The 27,401-nt window shown below is 24.2% G+C and overlaps 1 protein-coding gene across 2 annotated transcripts; it reads left to right on the forward strand.

Annotated features, from left to right (window-relative positions):
* The first annotated feature begins 8,068 nt into the window (after positions 1-8,068).
* On the forward strand, positions 8,069-26,856 carry LOC145837981 (uncharacterized). Of its 2 annotated transcripts, XM_082945489.1 has the most exons (14): positions 8,069-8,216; positions 8,993-9,125; positions 12,159-12,224; positions 14,036-14,146; positions 14,554-14,665; positions 16,275-16,298; positions 17,042-17,094; positions 18,629-18,683; positions 20,205-20,293; positions 20,998-21,090; positions 21,441-21,543; positions 21,951-22,205; positions 22,507-22,725; positions 25,765-26,856. In XM_082945489.1, the coding sequence occupies exons 1-14, from the start codon at positions 8,194-8,196 to the stop codon at positions 25,896-25,898; spliced, it is 1,470 nt and encodes a 489-aa protein (XP_082801615.1). In that variant the 5' UTR covers positions 8,069-8,193; the 3' UTR covers positions 25,899-26,856. The 2 variants fall into 2 exon arrangements, with proteins under 2 accessions (XP_082801615.1, XP_082801616.1); XM_082945490.1 differs by lacking the exon at positions 16,275-16,298.
* The last annotated feature ends 545 nt before the right edge of the window (positions 26,857-27,401 follow it).

A 27,401-nucleotide genomic window follows, 5' to 3' on the forward strand; every position in this document is an offset into this window, starting at 1 on the left:
CTCTATTATCTTATTATTATTTTAAGTATGTAAAAAGACATACATTAAACTAAAAATAACTTATTATGCATTAAATAATAATTGAAACTTAACTCAGTTTTACGATTTTTGTTCTACAATAAACTAAAAATATATTTTTTCAGCATCTAAAAAAAATAAAAGCAACTATTTTTTTTTGTATGTTAGTTAAGTTTTACTAGTTTAAAACACTTACTAAGTTTAAGATAATTATGTTTAACAATTTTTTATCACATCGAAAAACGCTGTGCTTAAATCATAAAAAAAAACTTGTTAAAATGTAAAATTTGACTTTGAAAAATCCTTTAATTTTTACAATATTAGAATAGAAACAATATCTTTTGACTAGTTTAACTTGGAAAAATATTCTTCTTTTTACATGTTTAAAAAACTAACGTTTAAAAAATTTGGTCTTGTTACAATGTAAAAGTTGACTTTAAAAGCGGTATTTTTCGACTAGTTTAACATGGAAAAAAAAATTTACATGGTCATAAAATAACTTTTCAGTAAGTTAAACTACTTTTAAACAGATGTCAATACTTGGAGTTTCGTTCTGTCTCAAACTTACAAGTTTTTCAAAAGTCCAGGTGAGTTTTTTTTTGTAAAAATATTTTAATAAAAAAGTGCTAACAACTTGCTTTTAATATTTTTGGCCATCGTCAGGAAAACTTTGTTGTTTTTCAGCAACAATCCATGCGACCTGGTTTTGTCCGTTGTGATATTGATTGTGATTGTTGTTGATGGTCGTGTGGTTCGTTTAATCGTTAAGTATTATTACTGTAAAAAAACAAAAAAACATACTTTGATAGACTTTGCAAAAAGTTTTTTTTTTCAAGTTATAAATACTTAACAAGCAGAGCAGGTAAATAATTTTACTTTTTTTATATATTTCAGTCTTGTTTTTTGTACATGGAAGTGATTGAAACCTGAAATTAATTTTTTTTTTTGTAATTTTCACTTTACTAAGCAATTGGTTATATAGTGCTGTTTATTAAACGAAAAAAAAACTCAAAAATTTGGTCCAAGGACGTGGTGTACGAAAAAACCTTTCGGTTATCGAGTCATACACCAGGACACAGTTTAATATCATGTCCAGGACAATTTTTTTTATTTAAATTCCAAACAAAAAGTATTTTTTTTCTAAGGCAAAAAACTTCACTTTACAGTTGATACCTAAATATATACATTACTTTTATGATATTTAATACTAGTTATAAAGCTCATACAGGATTTTTTATAAAACTACTTAAAAACTTAGTTTGACGATATAATCATTACAGAGACTTTTAACTTTGTCATGTGCTGGTCTTGTTATTGAAGCTGCCAACTTAGTGTACATATCAGCAGAATTACAGGATTTTTTGCAAATCATAAAGAAATTTAGAATACCACTAGATGTACCGGTATTTTTTAAATATATGTTTTTGTGTACTTTAAAAAATTGTAAAAATGTGTTTGTTTCACAATACTTTCTAAAGTGTGAAAATAAAACTCGTTTGTTGTATCCTTTTTAAGAAATTATGAACTGTTATGCTTAAATCCATAGTTTAAATAAGTACAAAGTTGATGAAAAAGAAAAACTAAATAATCAAAAAAATAAAACATTTACTGCAACGAACATACTTTTTGTTATATGAAAATGCTTAACTTGTCCTTTATCTGTTTAATTTTATAATATTTATATAACAACACTTAATTTAAAGGAATTCATTCACTTAGCTTCAAAGTTGTACAATTTACCCATTAATTTGATTAATTTTTGAAAACTTACTTTTTTTCATTCTCATAGATCTAACTTTTGATTATAATATTCTTTCGCAAATTTTTACAATTTTTGTTAATTGTAAATATGAGTACAAACAAACTTAATTATTTATTGTGTTTTGTGGTGTTTAAATTTTACAGGTACAACAACTTCTTGTTCTCAATGTTTATCCGTACATAATAAATTAATAAACTTTTGTTATTTAATTTAATTATAGGCCTGGTTCTACTGTTTTGAAATAATAATTGGCGCAATTGGAGTTGCCACAATTTTGGCGAGCACAATAACATTGTCATTAGAAGTTTATAAATATGAAAAACTGGTTCGTTTTTTATAACATTATAGTTAACTTATCTAAACTTTTTTTTATCCTAAGTTACATCGTATCAAAATCAGTATTAGTATTTATATTTGTGTTTTTAACTTTAAATTAATTAGTTTTTATTTAGTGTAATCTGTTTTAGAGTTAAAACTAACTACTAATTATTTTAATTACTTTTTTTAAAGTTTTTAGTATTACATAATAAAAATTATGTGACAATTTACAATTATAGAAAAAACAAAGAGAGTCAATCATGGAAGATGAGTTTGTATAGACATTTTAAATGTCAAAACTTGAATTAATTTCCAAATCTCTTTCTTCAAGCAACAAGGAAGCATCTGAATTTAGTTAAAACTAGTTTAAATTGTTTTCAAATTATCAATGTAAAAAAGTGTACATTTTCAACAAGGGGTCGGCAACTTTCTTATTAGGCGGACTAGATTTACTAAAAATAAGTTTTGCGGTCCTGGTTATTTTATTGAACTTCAAAAACAGACAATAACTCTATAAAAGTAATTTTTCAGTGAAACAATATTTAAATAAGTTTTTTTTTGTTATAACAGTCAGTCTAAAAGACACTTAAGAAATTTTTTATAAATAATCTATTAGTTTTATTATTCTTTTTCAAGCTGTTTTCAAGCTAAAAATACTTGGGGACAGAGATTTTGCTAAGAGGGTCATACATTGCCCACCCCAAATTCAAACTATAAAACGTACAGATTTTAATAAATTTTCTGTTGCATAGTAATTAAAACGAAAGTTTTAAAATTTTTACGAAACTTCTTACTAAAGGATACTTATTTTATCTTCCGATAAATTAATTAATGAAATAAACTATAATTTACTCTTAAAGAATAATTATGTTATGATAACTGTTAACATAAAACTTATATTTTAGAGAACTTATAGAACCTATTCAAAGGTAAACCAGCTTTGGTTTATTTTAAGCTTTTTCTAAATTAAACTTAACAAAGTAAGAATACTCTTCAAAATTATTTATTATTATAACTAGAGTGAAGAATTGTTAAGCTAGTTACAAAATATCAAATTATTTAACTAGGAACAAAGACAGAAAGAAAATAACCAGCGATAGGTTGTTATCAAATAGCGTTACTCAAGTACAAAGACTTTTTCACTTTGATAAAAATACTTAGGTATGATTACCAAACAACAAAGAAAACAAAAGTAACAATACTGAAAAAAAAGACAACTAAATTTCTATTGTCTAGTTTTTTTGAGCAATTGCAAAAATCTTTTTGGCAACTAAAATAGTTTTTATCCACATTCGGCAGTAGAGCCAAACCTTCTTTAATTTTTACGTCATTTTCAGTAACAAAGCTTAGGTCTCCACGTAATCTATAACTTTGAATACTGCACCCTTTATGAATAAATTTTTCGCCAAAAACTCTATAACTTCCGGAGAAACATGTCGTTTTTCCTACAAAACTTTTGACGAATATATTATTTTCAATTTGTTTTGGACATGTAAGGTTTTTCGGTTCACATTTTTTGCTTGGTTCACAATAGTAGCAGCTTAAACTGCTACTTAAGTTTACAGTGATAAGCAAAAATAATGAAAAAATTATAAACTTTACCATACTTATCATATAAAACATACCTGGAAAAGCAGTAAATAAAATAATGTAAACTTTTAAACTTTACTAACCGTTTTATATTTTATACTAACTATAAAAAACAGTTATTTAGATAAGTTTCCTAGACAACTTTTATATATACTAAATATCTATGAAAGTTCTGTCATTTTGCAAACAAATTTTGACGAATAAAAAGTACTATTTTTATGCTAAAACATAAAAAACTATACAAAAGTTACCTTACAAATAGTGTAAATTTTAAAAGTTAAAAACAGCATTACTGTAAACTGATCGTTAAGGTTTGTATGACCTATAGTAAAATCATTAATAGTTTATTTAAATAAACTAGACCTGTTCTTATCTTTAAAAGTTTAAACCTTTTTAATAAGAATATGTTTTTAACGCATAAAAGAATCAGTGACTAGAAAAAAATCTTTCAATTAATTAAACTACTTTAGCATCATTTTTTTAGCTGTTAACAAATGTTAAAAATTTAAGTTTATTCAAACAATATATTTTACAATTTTATTCAACAGTTTAAAATACTCATTTTGATATCAATTTACTTTATATTTAAGTATTATTAAAATCAACATAGTTGTTGCAAGCAATTTTTATTTACAAGTTTTCTAAAGTTGTTTTTTTTGTTTTCTTTAGTTATTATCTTTCAATTTGAAGTTTCTATGAATTTAACTTAGAATATATGCCATTATCTGTGTAAAATGTATGGTTAAAAACTTAGGGTTACACTTTTTATACCTAAAAACTTGTTCTTGTATAAGTTAAAACAAGTTTTGAGCACAAAGTTTATGTTAGATTTGTAGGCATACACTCAACTTAACTAGAAAATAAAAACAAAAAAATCTTTACTACGTTCTATTACAATTAAAAGACTAGTACATACCTTTGAAAAATATTATGTATTATTATTTTGAAGCTTATTAAGACAACTGGTAATTTTTTTTATTTGTACTTTAAAACAATTTGATTTATACAACTTATAATTTAATTAAATAATTTGTTCTAACAGGTTTAAAATTAATTAACTTGAACAAGTTGTATTTATGTTAAACTGCAAACTTAACTTATAAAAAAACTGAAATTTAAAACTACTAAGGCTACAGTTTGAAAAATTTCAAAGCTCTATACAACACTAAAATTTTTCAATTAAATTAGTCTATTTGTATAAACAGTGAATTAACAAATGTACTAAATGTTCTTACGTTTTTAAATGCTAACTTTTGTTCTTAACAACATATACAGATAAAGTTTAAGATAAAATATGTTTTAATTGATATAAGCTTGAGATGTAGTTAATAATAAAACAAAGTATTCTAAACAAGTTTTGTTGTGTTGTAATTTCGTTGAAATGTTTTTATTTGTATATTTTGTTTTTAAACTACAGTTGTTTTGTTTTAAAAATTCTCAGTATGTGGTGCCTTGTAAGTTGCTTGTAAATGTTTTTATTTCATCATGGAGAAAAAACGTTTTAACTTGTTTAAAGACTGTTCAACATTTGAATTCATTGGACTTACTTTAACTTGTTTTGTTGCGTTTTACAAATTGAGTACTTATGATTTTCAACATCTTAAACTAACAATTTTATAAGTCCATAAAGTACTGTCCTGAAAAAGAGATTAAACTGTATCCATTGTTTATGACTCAATATTTGATAACTAAAAGGTTTTTTCGTACAACAGGTCCTTAGACCAAACATTTTGAGCAATTTTTTGTCTTTCAATTAATATTTTTTAGTAATAAAAGCTATTTTTTCTGAACACTTTTAGTAGATATGAAATCAATACTTTCAAAAAGCTATTTTAGTACTTAATGTTACATTTGAATACAAACAGAACTACTGTTTACATCTACAATTATATTTGTGTTATATATTTAAAACTTGGTATTATAGCGCTCAATGCTTTATAAACAAAGTAAATCAAATTTTATCTAAATATAAGTATATCTGGATATGATATAAAATTTTATTTATCAACATTTAGATAAGAATAGTTAATTAACAAAATATAAATATTAACATCTGAACTTATATTTCGCTCTTTAGCTTTTTGTGCAGTTGTTTAAAAACAAAAACTGCTTAAAGTGCTTAAAAAATGTGTTTTTTTAAACATTATGAATTTATTTTAGAATATTAATGCAAAATATCAAAAAAAACTTTATAAACGAATCAAAAGTTAAAAAGTTCTACAAAGGTGAATATAATATCAATTTTAGTTTAAATCCTATTTTATTAACTTAAATATTAATAAAACATAATTTTTCTGAAATATGTTGTCTGTACTTAATGATATAATCAATATTTAGAAAAAATATTTTAAACATGTGCTGTTATGTTACTGTGTTGTTATTTTCTTTATAATGTTCTTGTTTGTTTAAGATTTTTTTTTCCAAATTTTAGTTGTATTTTATTTTCTCAGTGTGTTGAACCTTGTAAACTATTATTTTGCCATAGAAAAAAATCGTTTCAATATGTTTTAAATTAAATTTAAATTTAGAATATTATCTTTTGTTGTATAAAAAACTTTAAACTCAATGAAGTAAGAGTTTTTGAAGCTACAAATATTTTATTTTATTACTAACTAAACTAAAAACTTGACTATTGTAAAAGTTTTTGTTTGTGGTTAGATATATGGTACAAGTCATGTTTTAAACAAACAAGTTAAATTTTTAACAGTTACAGAATAAAAATTTTTCCATGATCGAATTAATATAAGAATCAATATAATAGATAGACTTTTTTTTCAAGTAATAAACAGTACTGAGTCAGTACTACTGACCATAATGCCACAGTATTACTGCCAAAAATATATAATTTGAAAAATATTCTAAAGTAATACAAGCTTTAAAATAATTTTCAAATTATATATTTTTGGCATTAATACCGTGGCATTATATCAAAATTTTGTATAGTAATTATAAACATACAAGTAGTAAAATTCAACATCAAAAAACAAACAATATTAAAAGTAAATCAGTTAACAATTTTTAAGCACAGAGTTTAAAGTTTCATGATCAAAAACCTCTATTAAGATTAGTGTGAAGTAATTGTAAACTGTACAATTATTTTTTGTTTTATCTTAAATCTGTTGCTTTTGGTCTTTATTTAGATAAATTTTTTGTTGTGTATTTTATGTGTTTATTATCTTTTTACTTCTTCATTTGGTCATATTAATTACTAAGTAGAAAATATTGAGACAAAACTTACTTTTAAAGTAATACGTAATCTAAATATTTACTGCTTTTAAAACACCGATTAAAATATTAGGTCAAGTATTTAGTAAAACTGTGTTTGACTTAAAGTTTGATTTTATACCTTGTTATTGCTAAAAGAATAGTAGTGTGTTAACTTTTCTGTGTGTTAAAGAATCAACACACAGAAACATATGTTGGTACAATAAAGGAAGATTACTGTACAATTATTTTTTATTTATATTCCAGTGAAGTTACTTCACTAGGATCTTTTATTAGCAAACGATTAAACCTATATTTTTGAACAGTGCGTAGATATATTAATTTTAATTTGATCTAATTAATACTATTATAACATTATACAACATAGTTTAATTTTATATATTTTTTGGAGGTAAATCAACTACAATTGACAAAAAAAAATTACTTGTAAAAAATAGATTTTAATGCAATTTATTTTGTTAAGCTCTTTTTTTGTTAATATTAACCTAGTTTTAGATGCTGTGACCAGATAAAAAAATACAAATGGTAAGCTTAAATTTATCCGCTTCTGAGTTTAATTAAATTGCTTTAGTTTTTGTTTTCCTTTTTCAGAATCAAACTTTAATCGTTTTTTAAATATTGGTTTGCTTAATAATGTTTATCGTTTTTTAAGTCATTTCTTTTTGTTTAAGTTTATCACAGTCTGATGAGTTTGCCTAAGCTGTGAAACAAACATTTAATAATAAATTTTCGTTTTAGTGTTATTCTTATTTAAGTACTTTTTAAATGATAGGAAAAATAAACTTGTATTATATATTTTTAATGTCTTTTTAAAACGGGAAGAAAAGCAAAAACAATATATCAACAACTAAAGATTTTTATAGTTGTAATATCTAAAGTTTATTACTAAGTAATTTATTAAAACAATCAAAACACAGTTTTAAATAGTTTTAATGAAAAATATACACTAATTAATTTTAGCTATTATAATAAGTTTTTATTTTATTTATGAAATTAAATAAATTAAAGTTAGTAAAGAATCGCCTAAAGCCATCTGTATTAGGTCATGTGAAAAATTTAAGTAAAATATGTGGTTAAAAATAAAATCCCCTAATACAAAAACAAGTCTTTAGATTGCAACAACAAACTTTCTCAAATTGAAGACTAATACTAAAGCTTTTATTCATTGTTTGTAGTTGTTTTGTGATACATGTGACATCTTTTATGAAAATTACTGTCTATTGAATTAACTAAGTGTAACTGATTGAGAAATTTATATAAGTAGAGATAATATCAAAAGAATGGATAACCAAACAGAATCCAAGTAATTTAATTATTTTTTGTATGTTTTAAATTTCCAAGACAAAAAATTATATTGTATCCATGGGCTGCAATTAATTTTTATTTGTACATTTATTTGGTTATTTTAGCAAAAGTTTTAATTGCTATTGTTGTTCAATAAACTATACACATTAGGATATTATAAATTGATCAAAGTATTAGGTTAAACAGCTAACAAAGTATAAGGTTAACGTTAAAAGGTATAAGATAACTTTGAAGTTTTTATTTCTTTTTTTTGTTTTTATGTTGGCTACCTGGTTTTGATCTTGCAACCTAAAATAATTCAGATGTCATAGAGGTCAATAGGACCACTATGTCATCAGGCCAATTATTTTCTTCAATAAAACAGCTTATAACAAAATTTTAAGAAAATTATTACTTGATTATAGTGTTTTTTTTTAACCTTAAATTTTTATTAAAAATCATAAAAAAAAAAATTTTGAAAAATTATACATGTAAAATATCAAAAACTAGATTAGGTACAAAATATCTGACATATTTAATATTTTACTACTGTTATTTTGAATTTTATTTATTATAAAACATATATAAAATTGCATTGTGGTATTTTTTAATAGTTTTTACTATTTTAACATTTTTTAAAGTTAAATTTAAATTGATAATAAAAATGAACAAGAAAACTTGTTTTTCCAAAAACTAAATAGAAGTTTCCTAAAAACCATTAGCCACCCTGCTGTTTCTATTTTTACAATAAACAACAATTGTTTCAATATTTTAACCCACTTGTTATTATTACAGTGTTGCAGCTGATTCAGTCAGCAAACCAACAGAAGACCCAGTTGCCAAGCAACCAGAAACCAAAGAAGAACAACCGGCAGCTAGCTCTTGGTGGGGAACAGCTTCTTCCTGGTACGATTCCGCTGTAAAAAAGGTTTTTAATTTTGTTTGTTGGTACAGTTTAGAAATGTTAAAACTGTTTTTAGATAGTTTGTTTAATTTGGTTTAAAGTGCTCAATAAACTTTATACTAAGCAGAGCAACATACATTTATTTATCATTTCTTAAAGCAAATTTATAATTGTAATATGAAGTTAATTTTGTTTAAAACATAAAGTGAACGAAAAGTACTTATATTTTGTTAAGTATAATATCTCCATTAGCTTTAAACAATCTGTTATAAATGTTTCTAATGGTTATACTATTACCCTGTCTTAAGATTAAGTTAATGTTTAGCACAAAAAGTTATCCTATATTTTATTTTTATGTTTAAATATACAATAAATTGTTTATAAAAAGTTCTACAAAATTATGTACTAGTTTTAAATGACCATAAAAGTATGTAAAACTAGAATTATAGTTAAGTTCTAATTACCTTAAATTTAAGAAAATAAATATATATGCTTGTTAGGTTTGCTTTGCATTTTATTTAGAAGTTTCTGTAAACTGTTTTCAAACTCTGAGAACAACTAAAATAAACTTGCTTGGCATTTTTAAGCATACTTTTGATTGATTAAGAAACATAATATTAAAATGGGTACATATTCTCTCAGAAATACTTTTACTCTCTCTCAAATAAGATTTATACTTATCAGCATTTAGTGCTTATCCAGTTAAAGTATAGCATTTCATATATATGCTTTGAAATAAAGTTTCTTTGAGTGATGATTTTTAGATATAATTTTGTTTAGATTTTGTGTTTTATGTACATAAAACAGTATGTTTCTATTATAATGCATTCTACTGAGGCCATTGCTAGCTAGATATATTTTATCAAGTTGATCTTATTATAAAATTCTTTAATTTGTATTGCAGTAGCTTTTTACTGTTCTAAATTTCTAATTAGTTTTTGAGACATATGGGCTCAATAAGTTCTTATAGCAAGACAACATAAAAAAAGCAAATAAATACTATTTTATTCTAATTTTATCTTTTTTACACTACAATTTTGACTAAATAATAATCAAACCTATTTTAGTTTTTTTTTAATTTTAAGTATGAATGTTTTTTTTCTTAAAAATCAGAAAAACAAAAATTATTGCTTTGTTTGTGGTCATTAGTTGCTTGGTTTTATTTTTTACAGTTTTCTTTTGATGCAATTAACATTTACTAAAAATTTGAGGTTAATTGCTTAAATAATAAAGAGGGAGGTAGATTTTTATTAATTTTTTAAAATCAAGTGAAATTTAACAATTCATTTTTCTTTTTATACGCTTGTATCAGAAACTTTGTACTAAACTGACTTTATCTCAAAGTTTTATGAAAACTTATGTTCTATGTAAACTTTTTTTCGTATATAATTTTTGGTTTTAAATAAAGGTCATATTAATTTTTGTTTAAAAATATCCTCATGCAACCTTAATACAACTTAAAACTTTATTCTTAACTTAATTTTTATACCTATCGGCTAGAACTAAGTAGTAGTTTTGATGTTTTATAATGCATTAAAAGAATCTTTGTTATTTTTAAGCAAGCCTGAATTAGCACATCAATTAGAAAAGTTGTTCAATAGCTCAAAGGTTCTCAAACATTTTGCAATTGTTCACAGTTGTAGTTTTTTGTTTTGGTAAAGGTTTTTTTATGTTTTATTAAAAAATAACCTGGTGTATTAATTTCCAATAATTTAATAGGTGTCCTTCTTATTAAATAAACTTAGAATAGTTAAAAGAAATATATATAATAAAACTTGTTTTTTACAGAAGGTGCAGACTAAAGTCTCCTGCTACAGTTTTCTTAATTTTTAAAGCTTTTTATTAGTAGTTTTAAAATTTTCTGCCTAGAGTTTCTTAAAACTACTAGAAAAAGTTTCTTTTTCAATTTTTAAATTGTATTTGTGTAAACATTTTAATATTGTTTTGGTATAAATTCTGAAAATCTGAGGTCTTTATTTTAAAACTACAAAAAATTTAAGTTGGTTTTAAAGCTTTCTAGAAAGTTGTCAAAGTAAAAACTTATCTATATGCTTATTATGGGAACTTTTACTTCAGAAGTTTCATATATTTTATACAGATTGTCTATGTTTAAATTATATCTATACAAAAGGGGTTTAAAAAAAGTTTACTTCTAAACATAGACCATAGTTTTCGAAAATAAAGTGTTGCTGTGTTTTTAAAATTACGTGTTTCAACTAGTTAATAATTAAGTAGTAATAGCTTAAAACAAGAATAAAAAAGTACACGTTTCTGCTTTAAAAATGTTATATTTCTTGAGAAAATTTCTGTGCACAATTTGATAAACACTGATTTTAAATCTACATAGTATAGAATCTGACGTAGAAATCATGCTAATGAACTAAAATTGCAGTAGTATGCATTTTTTAGTTTTTATTGCTCAAATCATTTTTGTCATAAACTTACTTCCCTTATTATTTATGGTTCATAACAGGGTATCTTAAATTTATTTCTTAAGGCCCCATTTGAAAAAAACAAAAAAACAATTGCCCCTCAAATAGTATTTCTCAAAAAAAACCCTACAACCTTTATATTTTTTGTTCTTTATCATCAACTCCAGAATATCTAGCATAAATATTAAATTATGACCCCTAACTTTCTAAAATGACCCCCTTTGGGCAGCTCTAATCTAGTATAAATTAAAAATTTTCCTGTGATATCTGGTGTAAGTTTCATAACTTCCTTTAAGTATGCCAAAGACTTTTTTTTGGCTTTTCATCATGGACTCCAGAATGTCTAGTGTAAGTTTCAAAACTACCCTTGAATACGCCTAAGACTTTTTTTGATCTTCATCATCAACTCCAGAATGTCTAGTATAGGTTTCAAATTGTGACCCTTTTACTAGTCCCTTTGGCCCTTTGCTGCTTATTGGCTCCCTAGAAGGCCATATGGCCCACTTTGGGAAAACTTTATTTGAAATAACTCAAGCCTAAACAAAAAATTTAAGTTTTATAATTTAAACCAGTTTCTATGAAAAAGTAAATTTATCAATATGTTGATATTTTATACAAATAACAGCTTGAAGAAGTAGAGGAAAAGTTAGATGAAAAGTTAGATGTTTGGGTTGATTCTGCTAAGAAAAAGGTTTGTTTAGAAATTAATTTTGTTTTTTATACTATTTATCTACTATATTATGCGCATGTTGGGTAATTAATAAATTTACAACTAAGCATCAAGTTTTTTTTTTTGGTTATTTAAATTCCAAGTAATTTTTGAAATATAAGCAATCAAGTTCGGAATTTCCAATCGGTTTTTTTAGGCACAAACTCAAAAGATAAAATAAAACTTTTTAGATAAAATCCTCTCATCCTATAGTTTTTTATTAATATTTTTGTGACCTTTCTCTGTCTATTTTTTAATAAATTTTGAACAACTTTTAAGCTATTTTAAATTTAGTTTGCTATATTTTCAACTAAAAATTTTCTTAAAAAAAACTTTTGAAAACTTTTCCAGTAAAAGTTTACTGTATATGTTCTAAGTGTTTAGGAACTAGATTATAGTAGTTATTCTCAGGTATTTATTTTTAAAATTCAGACTAAAAATAAATAAATTTAATTAATTTAAAGAATAACTAAAATATCTTTAAAATGTTTGAACTTTAATCTGGAGAAGGCATCAAGTATAAGTTAAAATCAAATATTTATAAAAATATGCTATGTAATATTAGTATACAAATAGAAATGTTATACACCCACTTAAAGTTTAAAAAAATTGTTTCTTGTCTAGTTTTTGCAGATTAAACAAAGTCTTTGTAGAATTTTTAAAAGCTTATAGTTCATAAAAGTTACCAGTCTTTTAAATTTGAAATCAAACTAAGCTTGTGGTGGAAGTTATTTACTACTACTTTTTCTATTAAAAGTATTTTAAAAGATCTTATTAGTAAAAAAAAACTTATGCAATGCCTTATTTATAAACTAAAAAGTCTTCATTATTGAGAGCATTTTAACATTTAAGATTTTGGGACTTTAGTTGGTAAATTTTAGTTGAAAAGTATTAAATAACACTTATTTATGTCCATTTGAAAAAAAAAACTACTATTAGAAGTCTCACGATTGTACTAATGAGCAAAACTCTTTGTATAAGAAAAACAACTACCAATTCACATTAAACAAACAAACTTCTTGGGATATTTTAAATATCGAGTAGTTTTTAATTAAATAAAGTAACAAATAATTGTTTTTATGCTATAATTCTTTAATATAAAATATAATCTTTAAGAAATTATTATTTATTTCTATTAGCTGTATTATTAAATCAAGAATAAAGCAAGATCTTTTTTGTATCAATTGAACAATAATCATTTGTTATAGAAACAAACCAAACATTTATAAACAAAATAGTTCTTGTTGTAACTTAATTAAATATATATGCGTAGTATTTTAGTTAAATCAATGATTTCTAAACACAATTTTATAATCACCAAATTGTTTATTAGTTAGTAATCAAATTACTTTTTTTCACTTATTTGTTATTGTTCCCTGATAGCCCAAATCAACTCGGTACCAACTTTGCGAACCCTCGATTTAAACCAGGGGTCGGCAAACTGCGGCCCGCGGGCCACATTAAAATTTTTATTCAACTAGTTTAATATACTAACATTTTTGAAAACACAAAAATAAAATTTTAGTGTTATATTTAAAGGATATTCTATCGCCTATTTTTTTGTTCAAAAATTTGTCTTTAAATATGTTTTTTAAAGCACATAAAAAAACATTCCTTTTTGACCTGCCGACCCCTGATTTGAATAAAGAAACTAAATATTATTTGCCTAAATATTTTTATTTATTTTTACCACGTTTGCAGATAATATACAAACTAGTCGTTGCTCCTTTATGTGAGTTACAATCAATTTTAGAGACCAACCAGTTAGTGTTTTATTTTAAACAAATTCACAGATAGAAGAGACAAACGAGTTCATGCGCCGCGACATGGGAGAATTTGCACAAGCAGTGAAGCAAGACGCCAGTAAAATTGTCAACTCAACAGCTGAACAATTAAATATCAATGTTAGATTTATATTTTGATTGTTACTCTTGTTAACCTTTTTTAAAAATGTTGATTAGAACATTATATATCAATGTTAGACACAGTGGTTTATTTTGAGTGAAATTGTAGTAAACTTTTATTGAAATTCTAAAAAAAAAAAAGAACTTTAATGCCGAGCAACAAAACTTGTTCTCTTCTTTCACACTTTTTAACTTTACACTTGAGTTTTTCAAATAACTAGTTTGTTTTCTTAGTCTTTTTCTTTAATTCTTTTCAGGCATTAGATAAGTTTAAAGAGTTGTTGTAGTTTTGCAAAAAATGAGTTTTAACTGTGTTTGGAAGTTTTAATTTTTAATAGTTTCTAATAGCTTGTTAACAATTTAAAAATAATAATTATTAGTTTCTTTACTCTTAACATTCTCAACAGCTGAACTTGGAGGATGCTGGGGAGAAAACGCGCATTGTGACGTCACAAATCGGCTCGTTCATCAACAAGGTTGTTGAGAAAGTCGCTCCTCAGGGGCCTGATGACGATGAAGGTAGGAAAATTATTTGTTTTTATGTTAAAAAACAAAGTAGTCAACATAAAACTTTAAATGTTTTAAAGAAGATCCAACTGTATCTTCTTTTTGAATCCCTAAATTTTTTGAAAAAAAAAAGATAAACAAATAAACGGTTTACAACAGAAAAACAGTTTTTTATTTGATGAAGGTGAATAGAATACAGGAATAGTTTTTATGAAATTTAACTTTGACCCTTATTTGAAAACTTAAAGTATAATATGTAAGATAGTTTTCATAGTATATAAAAATTTCAATTAATTTTTGAGATGTAGTCAGTTTTCCAGTGCATATTAATTCATTTAAATTATATCTCATCCTATATAAAGTTTTAAGGAAGTGTCTTTTGCATAAAAAACTGTTTAGTAGCATTTGAAAATCACAAAACAACACCTAAATCACATAATAAAAATTAGAAAAGTTTTAATACCTTTTAAGTAAAAATAGTGAAAATTTCTCTTATAAAGGTTAAAGTGTAAACAAATTAAATTGTAGGAGAAAATATATTTGTAATGAATATGCCTTTTTATCACCGTTTATTTTTTGTTTTTATTTAATTTAGGTTACTTAGTGAACTATCTTAATTAGTTATGTTTAACAGCAGTTTTGAATAAAAAAACAGCTGGTAGCTGATTCTGCAGACTAATTTTATACAAAAAAATTTTTTTACTCCCCTATGGTCTTATCACTATGTTTGATTGCGTGTTCTTAGTACTTGGGACTTTATTAAAGACAATATGATGTCAACTTTAAAATTTGAGATTTTAAAATGCTTTTGAATGTAAAAACAAACGTATTGAAAGTTAATTGACGTTATCTTTTTTATCCAAAAATAGTTATGAATAAAATAAAACCTTTTACCAAGGTTTAATACAAAAAAGAAAAAAGTTTTTTGAAAAAAGTAGATCATTTAAAAAAATTCAACATATAAGTACAACGAGTATGTTTAAAATTTTTTTTTAGAATTGAACTTCATTTAAATTTGTAAAATATAATCACAATAAGGATAGTCTTGTAACAACAATTTATGTAAAAAAGTTCCTTTTTTGATGATAAACTAAGGCGAAGTAGCATGAATAAAACATGTATTAAACGCTTGTATTTTGTATTCAAAAGCAATCGACCTCTAAATTGTACACATGTCTTTTGTGTTGATAATCTTTTTAATATTATCGATTTAAAAACAACATACTATGTGTATTAGTGATGAAACTGAAAAAAAACATTGAAGTTAAAAAATGTATTTGTATAAGTATTAGAACTATTCGTTTTAAGTTGTCCAATCATTATTTATAGAACTAGAATTGTGACATTTAAATAAAGTTTAATGATAATATATGCTTTTACTACCTTAAGGTATTACTATCTACAATATACCTATTTCTGTTTAGATTAAAAGAAACTTCACAAATAAAAGTATTTCTAAACACTGCTTTAGATTTTTTTCTATAAACATTTCTACGACTCATAGTTTTTACCTCATGAAATGTGTTATAAATTAATTCTGTAGCAGCTCACCTTTGCCTTATGTAGACAAACAAATAACACTTTATTAAATACAGTTTACTAACAATTTAATTTATCACAGAAGAAACAAAACTGAAAAGAAAAGGTTTACACACTAGCTTTGCTTCAATCATTTTTGTAGCAATCGTTTTAAATTAATTGTTTTATATTTTTGAATGTTTTTCTCCTTTTTACAACATATTTGAAATTACAGTAGATTATTTTCATCTAATAAATCCATATATGCTTTTTAGGGTAGAAAGTTAATCCTTTAAAGTTACTTGTTATGCTACGAAGAGCTCAATGATATGATTAGATAAAATATTCACTTACTAAAGTCTAGTGATATAGATTAGTGTAATCGCTTATCAAATTTAATGTGTGATAATCTTTGCATTAAATTCTTAAGCATTTGAAACAAAGTATGTGTTTTTTGTAAAAGCAATCTTCAGTTGTACTTAAGCCAAAGAAAATAAAATCTACAAGTGTTGTTTGAAATAATTTTTAAGTATATTTTGTACAAGTTTTTGTAGTTGCAATATAATCACTTAATTTTTTTTACATGTCAGTTTTTTAATGCTAGAGTTTGTTTAGCTTGTCAATAAATGTTTCATTCAGAAACATATACATGAATATAAGTAAATATTGTTTAAAAAATTATTATATGCAGTAGTTAGTAATGTTGCTTCTTTTTTTAAACATTTCAGTAATTTAAAATCTGTTAGTGAAAATCAGACTTTTATTTAGTTTGAACTGTTTAGATATTTTTTCATAAGCTTAGTATAATGAAATTTTTGTTTTATCATTATAAATTGAAAAACTTTATTAATGAATTCTATTTTTTTGCAGAAAACCTTTTAGTTGGTACAAGAAAAGGAGTCAAAACTTTAGATGCATATCAGGTACGTATTTGCTAAAAATAAAACTTTTTAAAAGAAATTTATATGAGTCCATTTCTAATGTTTAAGTCAATTACCTGAAATAATTTTTTATTGTAAAAAAATATTGAAAAACTGTCTTTATTTAATCTTAAATTATTTTTAGTCCTGAGAATATTATATTATAACATTAGATTACAAGTATTGCAATTTAAGGGGTGTAAATTAATTAACAATTATTAACAACTTTTTTTTTGTTGAAATGTAATAACCAACAAAGAAGGATTAAGCTGTTCAACTTTTCTAATATATTTCTACTTTGTGGTGTTTTTATTTTAAGTGTTGTGGTCAATTAATCTTTATCAAGTTGTACTGTGTGTAAAAGTTAAAGTCTTTATTGATGTCTACACAGTTTTCAAACAACTAAAAATTGTCTTTAATCGACAGAGTAAATACGTTTTTAATAGATCACTTATATTAAACTTAATTTTTTGAGTAGTATGTTTGTATTATTAATTTTTGTATGGTTCAGGGTTACCAAAAAAACCTGGAATTTGAGAGTTTTCTGTTGTAAAGAACAATTTAAACTAGTAATTCGTTTGAACACAGTTGGATTTAGAAGTTATTTTTCATGCTCTGTAAATTTTGTTAACTTTTTTTTCCAAAATACACCAACATACTTTATTTTTATTTTGTTGTTTTTATGTGAATTCAACCATAAAACTAACTTTTCATTGCTAATCAAATTAATCATTGATAACAAAAATTTCTATTAGCTTTTAATTTTACATGTAAGTTATTTAATTAAAGTTGCATTTGTTGGTTTCTTTTTAAACGATAGTTTTTCAAATAGTTATCCCTTTGGTTAAACAATTCTAAAGTAGATAAATATAGTATGATATGTTTAAATTTGGAAAACTCTAACTGGTTCGCTTAGAAACAAGGAGTTTAATAGTAATATCAATAAATAGGTTTTTAGTTGTAATATTTGTTCAAACTGAGTTTTTCTTATTTAACAAACTGTTTTTTATTTGTAAATTAATAGACAAAAAGTTTTAAAATCATAGTTTTATGTTTAGGGTTATTGAATTTAACAGGCACAAGCACAAATAAAATTGGTAATTTTTCCTTTTATTGACAATTTGTAAGTGTTTTACAGATAAAAAGAAAAGTACTCTTGACATTTTTCACTTTTATTAGCAATTAAATTAAATTTTTATGCTGAAATATATATACTTATCATGTATTCCACTTGTATATTTAAATATTCAAATTTACAGGTAAAGTATAAATAGTTTTGTATTTTAAAACTTTAATTTTATAGTTTATAAAGTTCACAGACGAAAATATTCCAATGTAAATGATCTTGACATGTTTTATTATAATTGTTTAAATACGAAGAAAAAAAAAAGTTTATTTTTTATAGCAAACTACTTTATTTAAATGTTTTCTAGTTAAAAATTAAGTTCATAAGTGTTTTAATTTTACTTTTCTAAATATAAGTTAAATTTTTCAATAGAAAAAAATATTTTTTTTAAGTAAATTAACTAATTTCCAGGCGAAAATATTCCACCTCCAAACGAATCCTGAAACTTATCTGACTGGAGCTGATGGTAGGTTTTGTTACTATTCTTAAAAATACTAATTTGTATTTATTATTTGTTTTTTGTTACTCAAACAACATATGCGAATATAGTTTTGCTTGCACTCATGTATTGTCGTGTTTGCTGTTTTAAGTTCAGGATTGCATATTTAAAAATTAAGACTAGTATTATCAATTAAGGTTTATAGTATCTGCAGGTTCGCCACTTTACCTGGAAACCTGAAAAAATCTGGAAATGTTTTGAATTGGACAATTTAGGCAAAAAGAAATCCGGAAAACCCTGGAGTTTTAACAATTTTCACATGTTCAGTAGTAAAATTTCGACTCAAAAAATATATTATATAAATAAATAAAAATTGTCATTATCAATTTTTTTTTTATTAAAAAGCATATTTAAAGTAGCTTTACAGTATCTTTTCAATCTTTTTATACTATTTAACACAGTTTCTTACCTTAAACTTAAATTTGAACTAAAAATAGACCTAAAAATGTGTACTTTAAAAAACCTGGAAGAAATTTGGAAAACCTGGAAATTTTTTTGAAAAAACGAGTGGCAACCCTGTATCTATTTAAAGTAAAGTTTAAGTTAAATATTTTTTAAACCTCAAAACATTTTTTTATGTTTATGTAAAAGTCTAAAAAGTTAATACAGTTAATTTTTTTTATGTGGTTCTTTTGGATTGATTTCTAAGTTATTATTAATGTTGTTACAAAAAGTATTTAAAGATTATAGTAGATAAAGTTTCAAATAAATAAAAAGATTCATAGTATGTAGTTTATTTATATTGACTAGCGAAGCAGATATCTCAGAGTTTGAAAAAAAAAGAATAAAAAACGTTGAGTTTAAGAATTTAAGGGTGAGAAGTCACGTAGTTTGAAAATTTCTATACCAAATTTTTTTGTTAAGAATATTAAATTAACTTTACATCTAAGCCATAATCGTGACTTAAACTTATATATTTGTGTTAGCACCATGGATTTAATTGTTAATTTTGTTTATTTAATTTCAAATATCTAGCGAATTTGGAAGTAAAGTTATTTTAAACATAAGTTTGTTTTATATCACATAGTAAAAGCAAAGGTATTTCTACCTTTTACATTAGCATTTTGAAATAGTTTTACCTAAATTACCTCTGTACAATCTAAGTAGCTTTAATCTGTTATGAAATTTAACATAAATATTTGTTTGTTATAAAATATTTCTTTGTAAAAATAAATGGATTTGAGTTATATAACATAAAAACTTTAATTATTAATGATTTTATAGTTTTCAACATAAGTAATTTGTATTATATAAGATATTTAGTTTGAAACTGTTTGTAATAGCTTCAAATCTTTACTGTTCTAATTTCAACATAAAATTTTTGTCAATGTTGTTAAAAAAGATTTACTTTTGCATTTTGTGATTCGTTTAAGCTAGTTACTTTTTTAGTTACTTAAAGAATTATTTTGTGTTAAATTAATTTTGAGCGTTTTAATGTTATCAAAATTTTTAATGAATAAAATTTTTAATTATGTTTATTCTTAACAGACGAGGAAGAATATAAAAAGTTTTGTGAAAACTTTTCAATCGACGACAACAAAGAAGAATTATCTGGTATAATGCTCGATTTCAAAGAAGTTAGTATTTCAATACGGAAATTTGAAACTAAACCAACCACATTTTTCACAACAATAAAACTTGTGTATTTATAAACACTTATAAGTATTTTTTTTGTCTTTGAGACTCTTTTATTTTTATTAAAAAAATAGTTTTATATTATATAAATTACTTTTTTTAACTTGAAAAAAGTTATTTGAAGTTTTCTCAACAAAATGTTTTCCAAATCAATATGGTTGTATAATTGCTAAACTCCATCAAACTTATTTCAATGAAAAGGGTTTATAAATTTCTTAAAACTCAACTATTTTTGTACGCAGGTCGCAATTTTGGCTGTCCAAAAAATATTAAGAGCTTTACAAACTCACATAAAAAAAAATTGAAATATTCAGTCTATCAAAGTATTTGCACACAAACATTCTTTTTAATAAATTTATTATCTTTACTTATATGTTTTAATTATCCAACGGTCTTCTTTTGTTTTAATTTTAAATTAGAATTTAACGCCTTATTTAGTGATGTCTATATGTAAGTTTTTACCATGGTTTTGAGAATTGAAAACATTATTTAGATAATTTCTTGAGAAAATATTTTTGAAACTGATAGTTTGTATGGCTACAAAGTTCCATCAAAGCGTATTTCAATAATAGATTACGTTATTAATAAATAGGTAATATTTTAGGATATTTACGATAAGATTCATAGTTGTAAACAATTAAACCAGGTTCGTTCAATATACACCAAGTTGGTTCCGGACGCTGTCACCCACGAAGATTTCTGGATGAGATACTTCTACAAAAAATCACTCATTCAAAAAGTTTGTTTACATTCATATATGTTTGAAGATCTTTTAATGCTTATCAAAATGCAGTAGTTCATAAGTAGTTAACTTAATGTATGACATGATAGTTTGATTAAGAAAAGTAGAAGTTAAATTTAATATTCTGCTCAACTGAATAATAGATAAGTATGTTATAGTGTATAATAGGGGCAGGGAAGTCATAATGATACTTCTAAAAGAAAAATCTTGAGTTTATTAGTACATAATTAAATTTAAAAAATTAACAATTTCAAATTTTGATAGGCTGAAAAAATGCGAGCTTTGTTAGCTAAGCAGATGAGTAAAAATTATATAAATAGTCAAAAATAAATAAAATATTATAACAGGCTGAAGAAAGAAGAGCACTTTTGGCCGAAAGAGTTGACAAGTTGAACAATTCAACCCAAGATTTGACGTGGGACGTTTCAGACGATGAAAATGAAGAGAAAGGTATTACTTAGATGTATATTTTAATAAAATTTGGAGAGTAATAGTAAAGTTTTTATGTTGTCGAAATGTATATTTGTTTTCTCATGTTTAGTACGTAGAACTTTATGATCAGTTCTGAAAAATTTATTTTGTTACTCAAATCGACTTCACTTTGTATTTGTCAGGAGTTTTTTAACTTCGATATAAAATTACACTCTCAAAATAGTAATTAGTTTACCAAAATAACTACTTCTTAATTAAATGATTAAATTGACAGAAGAAACTGCATCTATTAATAAACTTCAAAAAAGTGGAGTTCAAATTTAGTTATAAACTAAAAATGTTAACCAAATAATTGACTGATTTATATATAAATATATTAAATTGATAGTGTTATTATTTTTGAAGTTGTTTATTTTGTCTCACAGAAGAAACTGAACCCAACGATAAAGTTGCGAAAGAAGTCGAGTTCAAAAGTCTTCGGGACACGAAAGAGCTTGCAGCTCCGCAGCCCGAGTCAATGAGGATCAGCGAAGAAGAGAAATCAAAATCTGAAGAACAGAAAGCAAAATCTGAAGATCAGGATCCGAGCAAAGATTTAAAAGAGGAAGCTGAATCGGAGGAGAAAAAATCCCCTGAAGTTTCAGCAGATCGAACTAACGAAAGGGAATCTGTCAAGGAAGGTTTTACAGATAACTTGTTTTATATATAAAAGTAAGCTTTGTATGGCAATCAAAAATAGTTATTGTTGCTGTAGTTTATTATGCGAGGCTTGATCTGGGTATCAAAACCTGAGCCGCTAAAAGACTGAGGCTCTCAAAGGATTTTTTTTAATAATGAAAGGCACATTTGTAAATGTAAAATTTATAAAATACAATCGTAGAAAACATTTTTTTATATACGCATAGAAAAAACGAAATAAAAATAACTATAGTACTGAGTAGAAAAAAAAAAGTTTTCTTGTTTTAAAACTTTTGATTTCAGACGCGACTTCCGACAAAGTTCTTCCTCAAGAGTCTCCAAAGAAAGCAGAACGTCCATCTGAAGATCAAGAAAGTGCGAAAAATCAGACACTAGACAGTGCTGTTGAGAAGAAGGAGGAGTTAATCAATGAGAGCAACGACAACATTTCCAATAATTCCAAAGAAACTTCCAGCTGTGAGATTGTCGACATCAAAGCGAGCGAGGAAAGCATTAAGAAAGGTTTACATGTTTTAAATTTTAATACTATAAAAATAATAACAGTTTTGTATGTAAATAAAGATTGTTGCTTTAGTATTTTTATCACAGCTTGGTTATAATAGATGCATGGTAATTTAAGTTTTATTTCTTTATGGTAACATACCAAAGGCAAAAGTTTTAATTAAAGGGCTCTGATTAGGAAGTAGTTTTAAGAATTTTTAAAATTTTTACTTTTTTTCCAACTAATTGTGCTGAACGTATCAAATTAGTTTAGTACATAGAGTTTAATATTTTGTGATTTCACTTTAAAAGAGAGTTTACTAATTTAAGATAACAAAAATTATTAACTGTTTATTAATTAAATTTACTAGAACCAACCTTTTTTTGTCTTCAAAATAAGAATGTTTGTTATTTTAAAACTCATATTAAAAGCTGTGTTTTCACATTCTAAAATTCCTATGAAATCAGATTAATTAATTCGGTAAAAAAATACTGCATGCTTTATTATATCGTCAAGTTCGTCGGCAGGCAGTTGGTGCTCGCGGGCCGAATGTCAAGTTTTAAAATCTTCGCGGGTCGCAGTTTTAGTTTTAGTGACATTTTCGTTTCATTGGCAATATTATTTGAAATTGTAGCATCTGCAAGACTAACTTTAATAAAGTTAAACAAAAAAATGTGAATTGAACAAAACATGTGTCATAAGTTTACTTTGCCACTATTCAAAGCAAAAATGACTAGCCTGGTATTTTAGAAAAAACAATTAAAGCCATAAACTGAAAAAAATTACATGATTTGGCCTGAGATTTGATTAACAATGAACAGACTTATTAAATTTAACATCCCTGAATCAAGCATAAATGAAATAGGTACTTCAGAAAAAGAGCATCTGTGTATAGTACGGTGCAACAAATAAATTATTTTAATTTTCAATGAAATGTTAATAAAAAAATAAAATTGATACTGAACAAAAGACTATTTTACTTATGTAATGTATTGTTTTAAATATGACTGTACGCATGAAATATCATTTGTAGAAACAATTGTATAAGAAAATTATGCTTAATCTAACTTAAGTATATTTGTTAAGTAATTGGTTCAATATATGAGCATATGTGTACATTAGCGTGTAAAGAAAATAGTTTTATGTGCATAGCAAATTTAGTTGAAAAACTAATAATGTATTATGAACAAAAACAGTGTTTTACCTTATGTCATACTTTTATTTTGTTTGAAAAGTTTATGTGCACACTCTAATATAATAAGCATCGGTGTACATTAGTGTGCATAGAAATAAACTAAATTTGCACAGAAAATTTATTTAAAAAAATCATCATTTGTCGAGACCAAAATAAAATTAACTATTACACCTTATGTCTTATTATTTTTTTGTTTTTTCAAATGTTTTTTCGCACACTCCAGTATAATATATAGTGATAAAACATCTATAAGGAAAATTTAGGTAAAAAATCCATGTCAAATAAAATAGCTTAATTTTTAAGAAATTATACTTTAGTTAATTACTGTTCATTTAACAGTACTTTTATACACAATGGAAAATATTTCCATTTAGCTTATTTACTTAATCAGTTTAACACAAAAAACTTACTGAGCATGATTACTTTTTAAATGTAGTTTTACTTCAGCATTTGTTATCGTAAGAAAAAAGTTTTCATCTAAACTGAGGAAAAAACAATGTTAGAATGCTAGTCTATATTTTTTCAAATTTTCAAACCTATGCAGTAAACGTTTTTAATGACTTTAAATTGATATAAAGGGACTTAAACCGATATTGATCAAATTATATTAGATATTAAAAATAAAATTAAAATATAGTTTTGTTTAGCGGGCCAGTTTTTGGTCAAGGTAGTAATTGTTTTAAATTAGGATGATGCAAAAAAAATTAAACATTTTTTGTAGTAGTTTACTTTATTAAGTATGCCATTTTCACAGTTAGTATTCTATTTTATGTTTTAAAAGTTATTTTAATGTTATTAATTGTTGGATAAAGTAAGTCACTGCACACTTTTTCATTTGTCCAGTTAGTAAATATTATTATATTTGCAAATTCGTTTAAATTATACGAAAATAAATAAAAATTGTTTTGAAATTAGTACGAGTTTACTTTCATATGAAAGTAATTTTTACTACTGATACGTATCTACTACGAACTTTGAAATTTACGTTTAGTTGTTGTTTTTATGACGTTTTACATACGCAAGTTACGTATAATTGTTGTTCACAAGATTAGTGACTAATCACCTAAATTCAAGTACAAAAGTTCTAAAATTAAATCTAACATAAATTTCGGCCATGTAAATTATTTAGAAGCTCAAGTTAAAGAAAAACGCTTTAAATACTGTTTAAAAGTATTTTTTGCTGATAGTTGCTTTAGCGTAGAATGATTATTTTAAATTAATAGATTAATATAACATCTCAGTCATATTTGCTTTTCATTCTTGTTTTTAGTTATTACTATCAAAAAATATTGTGTAATTTTTCAAGCTAAAAAGGTATAAAACATATTTTTAACATTTACCCGACCCCTAAATTCAAGTACAAAAGTTCTAAAATTAAATCTAACATAAATTTCGGCCATGTAAATTATTTAGAAGCTCAAGTTAAAGAAAAACGCTTTAAATACTGTTTAAAAGTATTTTTTGCTGATAGTTGCTTTAGCGTAGAATGATTATTTTAAATTAATAGATTAATATAACATCTCAGTCATATTTGCTTTTCATTCTTGTTTTTAGTTATTACTATCAAAAAATATTGTGTAATTTTTCAAGCTAAAAAGGTATAAAACATATTTTTAACATTTACCCGACCCCTTTTCTGTTATATGAGTTTAAACTGTTTCTGTTAGCAACATTTTGTTTACTTATATTTATTAATTTTACCAATACATGATCAAAAATATTTTAATGAGTTATATACATTCACAAACTTCAGAATGTTTTTATAAAATTGACTTTATATAAATTTATTTAAAAGCTCATATTGCTCTGATTCAGCACTAAATAATTTTTGTTTTAATTTTTAATGATTTTTTAAATTAAATAGACACAAGTGAATGCAGTGATTGGGTTGAAGATTTCGGAAGTGATATCGAAATGAGCGAAGATGAAATTAACAAAATAAACGAATCAATTCAGCAAGACGATAACATTGGCGATGACTGGGAAAATTGGGAGTAAAAATTTAGTTAAGAATATATAGTAATTTTCAATAATTCCATTCATAATTAAAACAGTTAGAATTTTATTTAATAAAAAATTTAGTGTAAGAAAAAAAAATCAATATAAATTTGAAATAAGTAAAGTTATAACTTAAAAAAATACTAATATAAAAATTTCATGAAAAAGCTAAAGTAAATAGTGTTTTATGTATAGTAATTTTCAAAAAAAAAAATTAAATCAATCTAGTTTAACAAAAAAATAAAATAAGATTTAATACAGTTATACAAGAATAAGAATTAATGATAAGAGTTAATCAAAGGATATTTTATAAGAAAGTAATTATGAATAACTAGAAAATAATTTTATATTAATTATTTACGATGTTCTAAAATTGCTGACATTTTTATATATTTGAAGTTTAATTAACTTTGTGAAAGTGTATATAATTATAAGCGTTTTTAATTTTTGAAAGAGTACTTGAATTTTTTTATGAATGCTTACATTAAGTTCAATGAGCAGTTTTAAAGTTTTTTTTAAACATTTTCCATAATTTTATAAATAATTTTTCCCACTTACAGTTTGTTTAGTCGGGTTAAGGTTAAATTTTGAAACTAAAAAAAGCTAATGATTGAAAAATTTTAGTTTCAAATATTTGTCAAGTATTTTTACATTCACGTATCAAGCGTTGTTTTATTTCTGCCATTTTTTGTTTCGCTGTGTTGTTACAAGTTTGCCGCCTTTAAATATTTTACTTATTCGAGTGTAAATTTAAAATTTAATATATTATAAGTTTTGCAATAAATATTTTTTATCTCAAGTAATACAGCGTTCAAAATTGTATTACTATGAAAAAAAAGTTGGATTTATCTTATTTATACAAGTGAAAAGTACCAATTTAGTTATATTTAGTATGTTTTTTAAGTTTTTTTTTGCTTTAAGTCTATATTATAACTATTTTACTTTAAAAAACGGTGATATAAATTTTATCCCAATAAAAACATATTTCTTTGATCAACAAAATTTTGTATTGTTTGTTTTTATAACGATGGTCTTTTTAACGGTTATATACTTGACTTTGTCTTAAGATTATTTTTAATTATAATTTTACGGTTGTTTTATATATAGTTTTAAAAATCATTTTAAACAGATATTTTAACCAAAAAAATATTTTTTAGTATTTAGTAAAATTTTTACCAGGCATATTGCTTGATAAAATATCAATTATACTTAATACATATATATATATATAAGGTTTATTAAAAGATGCAAAACTCAAAGGACTCGAGTTTCGTGACTATTCACTCATCAGCTTCAAAACAAGTTTAAAATAAAGCACAAAACAAAATCACTAATGAAAGTTATAATTTTTTTGCATAAATAGATTATGACGTAATTTTGAAACTATCAAAAATCATACAAAACGGCTTGTGCCAAAATTAACTTACCAATCGACAATAAACTAGCAAAAATTCATATAACCTCAGTGAGTAACTATATATTAGGACAGATAATTGAAAGAGA

Source organism: Thalia democratica, chromosome 6 (assembly GCF_965202585.1).
Source record: "Thalia democratica chromosome 6, ktThaDemo2.hap1.1, whole genome shotgun sequence".
NCBI lineage: Eukaryota > Metazoa > Chordata > Thaliacea > Salpida > Salpidae > Thalia > Thalia democratica.

Excerpts from the sequence above, each read along its gene's own strand:
- LOC145837981 (XM_082945489.1), top strand. The coding sequence starts at position 8,194 with ATGGATAACCAAACAGAATCCAA. Across the intron at positions 16,299-17,041 it reads AACAAAACTGAAAAGAAAAG|AAAACCTTTTAGTTGGTACA; the intron begins GTTTACACACTA and ends ATTTTTTTGCAG. Across the intron at positions 20,294-20,997 it reads TAATGCTCGATTTCAAAGAA|GTTCGTTCAATATACACCAA; the intron begins GTTAGTATTTCA and ends CAATTAAACCAG.